The 7,802-nt window shown below is 45.8% G+C and overlaps 1 protein-coding gene across 1 annotated transcript in view; it reads left to right on the plus strand.

Annotated features, from left to right (window-relative positions):
* PNPLA1 (patatin like phospholipase domain containing 1) overlaps positions 1–5,961 on the plus strand; it is a 38,756-nt gene extending 32,795 nt beyond the window's left edge. The window contains 3 exon segments of the mRNA XM_059077162.2: positions 781–1,356; positions 4,145–4,223; positions 5,832–5,961. Of these exon segments, the coding sequence (XP_058933145.1) occupies positions 781–1,356; positions 4,145–4,223; positions 5,832–5,961 (785 nt within the window).
* The last annotated feature ends 1,841 nt before the right edge of the window (positions 5,962–7,802 follow it).

Raw genomic sequence — 7,802 nt, forward strand, 5'->3', positions numbered from 1 at the left:
AACCAAGGGTCTTTGATGCCGCCTGTAAGCCCTTGCATGGTCTGGCCTCTGTGGTCTCCTAAGCCCCATCTCCCATCACAAGTATCCCCACCCCTCTTCCACCTACACTGACCTCGCAGGGCCTTGGCTTCCTCCTGCTCCCTCGAACCTGTGACCTTTGTGTGTTTGTGTGTGCTGTTGGCTCTGCCTGGAATGTTCCTCCTCATCACCCTGACCACCCCCTGGACCTCTCCCCTGTCACGTCTCAGCTCAAATGTCACTCCCACTGGGAAGCCCTCCCTGCTCCCGTCTCTCCTAGTACCACATTCTTCACTTCCTACCACTTGTCTTGGTTAAAACTTGAGGTTATTGGCATGGTTAGTACCTGCCCCCATGCTAGACCGTAAGCTCCAAGAGGCCTATTTTTGTCTCCTTCAACTCCTCAGTGCCTGGTATAATGCCTGGCACATATTAGATGCTCAATAAGTATCCATTGAATAAGTGGATCAAAACACAATCAGATATTCAATATAAATTCAAGTAAGTAAAGAAAAACCATTGAAAAGCACTAATCCAGGAGTTCCCTGCTGGCCTAGTGGTTAGAATTCTAGGCTTTCACTTCTGGGGTTCAATCCCTAATCGGGGAACTGAGATCCTGCAAGTTGTGCAGTGCAGCAAAAACAATGAAAAAGCACTAATCTTGTTTATGAGAATAATTTGGGAAACCATTTTTTGCAAATACTATGCTGATGCCAGGGGTTAGTAATGCCACCTGTGACCCCATGCTGTTGTTTTTCCTAGATGCTGCTTACCTTAATTATCCTTCCAAGAGAGTGATTTTCCCCCGGGTAGAAGTGTACTGCCAAATTGAACTCGCCCTTGTCAATGAGTGCCCTGAACACTGTCAACCAAGCCTCCAAACAGAGCGGGCCAGTCCAGAAGAATCCAGACAACTTCACACACAATGGGCTCCCAAAGGGGAAAGAAAAGGTGGCCGTGGTCCTCCTCTGTCCCCACCTGTGTAGACACCTGAATCCACATGTGAGTGGCCTGTGGAGTCACCTGTTTCACCACCTGCATCGCCACTGGCCTCATCACCATCACATTCTCCAACTGACTTGCCACCTGTATCACTCCCAGCTGTGCACTTCCTCCCCAGCTCAATACCTGGGCTGTCACCTGTATCACCATCACAGCAGGTACAACTGACTGGATCACCACCCAGATCCCCACCCCCACCCCCAGTCATCTGTGTCATCCAGGACACGTCCCTGGGGCCTTCCGCTGTGGGGACATCTCCAACATTGCCCCAATGTTCTTCTTCAGCAACAACTGCACAGCCACCTGTGGAGGAACTTGGCCCAGAACAGCCCCAAGGTATGGACGCTTCTGGCTTCTCACAGCTTCCTCATGTCTGGAGCCCGTTGGCAAGTGTGTAACGACATGGTTGCTGATAACAGTTGCTTTAGAGGGGTGCATTGGTGAAGTCAGCCCGTTAACTTTAGCGGCTCTACTTGCTATGAGGACAGACCACCACGAGGGGGCAGTGTACTTGACATTTGGTTTTTTTCTTCTTTCGTCCAGTGATTCTCAAAGTGTGCTCCCCAACTAGCAGCAATAGCACCACCTGAGAACTTGTTAGAAATGAAAATTCTCGGGCCCTACCACGTACCTACTAAATCACAAATTCTAGGGGTGGGTCCCAGCTGTCTGCATTTTTTATAAGCCCTCCACATTTGAGAGCATCTGTTCTAGTAGAATTTTTATTGTGAAAGCTGCTGTGCCAGGGCAATGCTACTCAAGAAGGGGTCTGTGGGCCAGTGCCAGTCCCTGAATTATTTGTTACTAGTTCACAATGAAGTGAGTAGAGAAAGTGAGAGCAAGCATTTAGAAATGTTTACAGCAATGCAGTAGAGCCATGACATCCAAGAGCTTGGTCATTTTCCTACTAATTCATTTAGATTGTATTTCACAAAAGCACTAGTCCATTATGGATCGTAAATAGTATTTTAAAAAAACTGGTTCTTTACTACAGATGAAGCACCCCTCTGGGGGCTGCAAAGATGAACAGCTCTTAATTCCTCACTCTCAGAAAATCTCCCCTCCAACAGAGGGAATGGCATGGATACCAACCTCAAGAACGCAAAAGGAATTCTTAAGTACTATATAATTAACAAAAACAGTGTTGAGGGTATTCATAGAGAATAAGATCACATCTCTCTGGGGAGAAAATAAAGGCTTCTTGGAGGTGACAGGTGATTTGAAATGGGCAAGATCTTTTTTTTTTCCTCTGTACGCGGGCCTCTCACTCTTCTGGCCGCTCCCGTTGCGGAGCACAGGCTCCAGACGCGCAGGATCAGCGGCCATGGCTCACGGGCCCACCCGCTCCGCGGCATGTGGGATCTTCCCAGACCGGGGCACGAACCCGTGTCCCCTGCATCGGCAGGTGGACTCTCAACCACTGCGCCACCAGGGAAGCCCTGAAATGGGCAAGATTTTGACAACTGTGGTTTGTGGGATCTGACAGAGTAGAAAGGACATTTCAGATTTTGTTTATTCCAGAGGCTCAGGTGCAGAGAAGGAAAGTGCAAGGTACATTCAGGATGAAGAGGATACCTGTTTGGCCACTGTGGGTGGTCTGGGTGGGGACCAAGGGAGAGGGGCCCAAATGATGGACCGAAGGCAGGTTGTAGGGTCCTCATGGTCCACCAGCCAAGCTTCCATAGTTATTATGATAAACAGTAGCACAGATTAGCAAGGTTTCCTTCTTTGCAGATCTGCCCTGAGTCAGGAGTGACCCCCCTTTCTCTGGAATAGGTTCACTTTGTCTTTTTGTTTGTTTGTTTTTCTTTTCTTTTCTTTCTTTTTTTTTTTTTTTTTGAATAGGTTCACTTTGATTCTTTTAACAATGAGACAAAAATATCAGAACATTAAGAGTCAGAAAATTGTTCAAAGTCTTTCACCTGCTGTCTTCTTCCCTGTTACATGAAACGCATTTATTTTATGTTATTGCACCTGTGCTTAAAGGCAGCCATCTTCAGGGGCCTGAGAACTCCTGGACCCAGAGCTGGCGTTCCTCACTCATATTGGGGGTGGACAGAGCGTATGGATAGCCCAGTGGTTCATGACTGCAGGCCATATTTCCCCCCAGGAGACATTTGGCGACATCTGGAGACATTTTTGGTTGTCACCAAGTGGGTAACGTCTAGTTGGGAGAGGCCAGGGATGCTGCTAAACATCCTGCAATGCTCAACCCCTATATAACAAAGAATTGCCTGGCCCTTAGCGTCGGTAGTGCTGAGGCTGAGGAATCCTGTTGGAGCCTCCAGCTGGTCTCAGCAGTGACGTCCTAGGCCATCTGTAGGAATTGGGCAGAGTGGAGCCCCAGGGGTTCATGTTAGCAGTCGTTTGGCAGTGGCCATGTTGTTGTTGGGGGCGGGAGGTGCTGCAAAAAGTCCCAGGAAAATCCATAAACAAAGAAGCCACAAATAGATTTGGGAGAGTGAGGGATATCCAGCAGGTCCCCAAATGAAAGAAGTTCAGAGAGAGGAATTTATTCCATATTATTTTTATTTACATGTATTGCATAATTACATATTAATATTCATGTGTTATATATATATCCCCCTACTCATCAGAAACATGCAAAGAGCTTACTTAAGGGAATTCCCTGGTGGTCCGGTGGTTAGCATGCAGGTTTTCACTGCCGTGGGCCCAGGTTCAATCCCTGGCTGGGGAAATAAGATCCCGCAAGCCAAAAAAGAAAAGGGAGCTTACTTAAGAACAATGGTCATGAAACTATTTGTATTTCCTATTCCAGCAAAAAAGACAAAAGCATTACATAAAGCAGATGCTAGAAAGTTTAGACCCCTGTGGGGGATTTTCTTGAAAACTTTCCCTGACACAACTGGCTGCTTTTTATGAGGGAATTGCTGATAGTCTTATATCAAGGGTTAGCTTCAGACCTTCTACAGATGCCACTGCCCTGGATCTCAGTCAAATCCAACAACATGATTCTGGTCCCAAATACGAGAATTTGAGAGTAAAAGTTCTTGACTGTTTCTGAACATTTCACTTACTTCCTATTGTTATTTCAAAAATGACTAAGTACTCCTCCCCAACCCCATCTCACTCATGTCTTCTGTATTTTCATTTTTGGCTGTAGCTCCCTTTGCTTCTTCAAATTCCAAAAGCACCGTGCCTCTGGCTAACGTGAAGGAAACCATGCGCAAGCCTTATGCAATGTTAAGTGTCTCCTCAATTGGGAATATGTTCTTTCCTTTGGTCAGGGGAGAGGGCCCAGCTAAGTGATATTTTCCATCTCTTTAGCTGCCCAAGGAGCACTGGGTTCCTTTTCTGGATGTGATTTCAGTCCATCCCCTTACGGTTTGCAGACCACCACTCCTTCCCTCTTCCTCAGTGAAGGCAACGTGTGGGACATGAGCCTATTCGTGCTGACAGTGTCATTCCCCCGAGTCCCTGCTGTGCACACTGGTGAATGTACCTTCTCTAAATGCAGTGGGAGAGTGTGTACCCCTCCTCGTATCTGACTCTCTGTTGATGTCTCAGTTCAAAAGAGCTGGCAGGCATGCTACATTCTAGCCTTTGGTAGATCCTGCACAGTATCAGTTAAGAGACTCTACCAAAAACTTCCCTTAATCCAAATTATTTTCTATCAGCATAAAAAGAGGGCTAATATTCCTATGTTGTAGATTGTCCCCAGAAAATCTTTTTTCATAATGCGCACCAACTGTCTGGGTTGCTGGGTTGTTTAACATGTACTCCATTATTGTCTTTGCAGTGATTGGGAGAGGGCCTGGGGAGCTGGTTTTGTTTGTTTGTTTAACATCTTTATTGGAGTATAATTGCTTTACAATGGTGTGTTAGTTTCTGCTTTACAACAAAGTGAATCAGTTATACATATACATATGTTCCCATATCTCTTCCCTCTTGCATCTCCCTCCCTCCCACCCTCCCTATCCCACCCCTCTAGGTGGTCACAAACCACCTAGCTGATCTCCCTGTGCTATGCGGCTGCTTCCCACTAGCTATCCACCCTACGCTTGGTAGTGTATACATGTCCATGCCACTCTCTCACTTCGTCACAGCTTACCCTTCCCCCTCCCCATATCCTCAAGTCCATGCTCTAGTAGGTCTGTGTTTTATTCCCGTCCTACCCCTAGGCTCTTCATGACATTTTTTTTTCTTAGATTCCATATATATGTGGGAGGTGTTTATTGTTTGTTTGTTTTGTTTGTTTTTTTCCTCCCTGGGAACTGCAATACCCAGACTCCTTTGCTGACTGAATGCCAGTGGGGTTAGCCAGTGGAATGCAACAGCAGGAGATCAGAGGGTGAATCAAGGGTATTTCTGCCCCCCAACCTCATCCCTTCCTGCCTTGGGGTAGCTCTGGCAGTGGCTGAGTTTTTCTATGGCCACAGTTGCAGAGAACAGGGCCTGAGGCACTTTTATTTTTGATATTCCCACTAGATATCATATCAAGTATATTAAAACATACTTGCTTCTCACATTAAGTACAGTTTTAATTATAAAACTTTTGGAAAGAGTTTACATAAATAATTTTGTGCTTGGGCATAAATTATACATTTTGTTCACATGACTTAAACTTTATTGCATTGACATATAACTGTATAAAAGTTTAGCTGAGTTTCATTTGACTAGTTGGCATGATGTTACTTAGATAAACATTCATTGATTACAAAATAAAAGTTCGCCAGGGAACTCTAATGTTCAGCCAGGGTTGAGAACCATGGTATTGGTGTTTCTGTCTACCTTCTGAGCTGGAGCAGGGCTCTGTCATTAACCAACCATTATTTCATCTATTTTCCCAGGGAGAGAACTGCTGAAGACTCCAATTGGGTGAGAAAGGTATTCAAGAAGAACAAACAAAAGACAAGTGGCACCAGAAAAGGCTTCCCAAGACATCCACAATCCAAAAAACCAGGCAGCAAAATGCAGTGAGCATGACTCATGTTTTCTAATTCCACAGGGAGGAGCAGGTTTGGGAATGATCTGCAGGAAGATTACAGGGGTAGTGAGGGAGTGAATAAGGATGCGGATGAGGAGCTGGGCTTTGGGGTTGGACACACCCAACAAAAATCCCTTCTCTGCCACAGTCTTACCCGGTGAGTGTGCTTAGGACTCTTGGTCTTTCTGAGCCTCTATCTCCTGATCTGTAAAATAGGGCTAATGCCAGCTCATAAGGTTGTTGTGAGGGCTTAACAAGGTCAACTGTGTAAACTGCTTCACAGAGTGTAAGATGTGTAATAGCACTCAATAATTAGTAGATATTATGGTTATATAACTCCCAGAAGTTAACTAGCCACCTCTCAGCTTCTGAATAGAACTGCACTTAAAGAAGATGATTCTTTGGGACACTAGTCTACCATCTTCTGCATCTGCTAGTTTCCAGAATAAAGTTGTTATTCCTTGTCCTAGATTAAAAAAAAGAAAAAAACTGTACTTAAAAACCAAACAGGGACAGACTTCCCTGGTGGCACAGTGGTTGAGAGTCCGCTTGCCAATGCAGGGGGTCACGGGTTCGTGTCCCGGTCCGGGAAGATCCCACATGCCGCGGAGCGGCTGGGCCCATGAGCTATGGTTGCTGGGCCTGCGCGTCCAGAGCTTGTGCTCCACAAGGGAGAGTCCCGCGTATTGCAAAAAAAAAAAACAAAAAAAAAAAACAGGGGACTTCCCTGGTGGTCCAGTGGTTAAGAACTCACCTTCCAATTCAGAGGAGATGGGTTCGATCCCTGGTCAGGGGACTAAGATCCCACATGCCGTGGGGCAACTAAGCCCGTGCGTGCAACTACTGAGCCTGCGTGCTCTAGAGCCCACGCCACAACTAGAGAGGAGCCCACACACAGTAATGAAAGATCCCGCATGCCTCAACAAAGATCCCATATGCTGCAACTAAAACCCGATGCAGCCAAATAAATAAATAAATATTAAACAAACAAACAAACAGGTGGGTGCTCATGTGATTCAACAGGTAGCGTTTCTAACTGTTGCCAACCTACAGCTAACGGTCCTGACCAATGTAGGCCTGCTTCTTATATTAGACTGTTGTTGATTTAATCAGTCAAGCTTTACTGAGTACCTACTAAATGCCAAGCACTCTTCTGGGTTCTGGGGATATCAAAGATGAATTCAACTTGATCCCAAACTTTCAAGACTTTACCCCAAAGTTGAACTTTAGACCAAAGACAAGAGTAAAACCAACTAATTTGCCAAACTGTGAGCCCCATATAAAACAAGTCTTAATTTTTTTACTGAACCATACAATTGTTTTTAAAGGCACATGCATATATACATACACACTCACAAATTCAAAATGCCAGCCTCAAACCCAAATCAAGCCAGGTATCATCTACAGTTATTTCACAGGATTATTGAAGTATTCTCTGAATGGAACAGACCTTGCTATTTAATTTGCTTCAAGCCTTAATTGGTTGGAAAAATTCCTAACTCTTTCTATGAGACATCCAGTCCTGGGTGAGAGTCCCTGGGTAGGCATAGGAATGTATCAGGTAGATGAGGGTCAGGGGCTCACCCTGGCAGCCATAGGCCCACTGCAAAATCTGGGCAGGTAGGTACTTGGTGGGTGGTGGGGAGGAGATTCAGAGCTGCTGCAGGAAGTAGGGCAGACCTACATGTCACTTTCTGGATTAAAGGATGGTCAGCAAGGGTGTAGGACACAGAGGGCAGTTGGTGGTTTCTGGGGTTTGTAGGATCACTGCTGCCTGGGATTAGCCTCACTCTGTTCCTTGGTCTCCATCCCCAAAACTTCCCTGACCTTTGAG

The sequence above is a fragment of the Kogia breviceps genome, chromosome 10 (assembly GCF_026419965.1).
Source record: "Kogia breviceps isolate mKogBre1 chromosome 10, mKogBre1 haplotype 1, whole genome shotgun sequence".
In the NCBI taxonomy this organism is placed as follows: Eukaryota; Metazoa; Chordata; class Mammalia; order Artiodactyla; family Physeteridae; genus Kogia; species Kogia breviceps.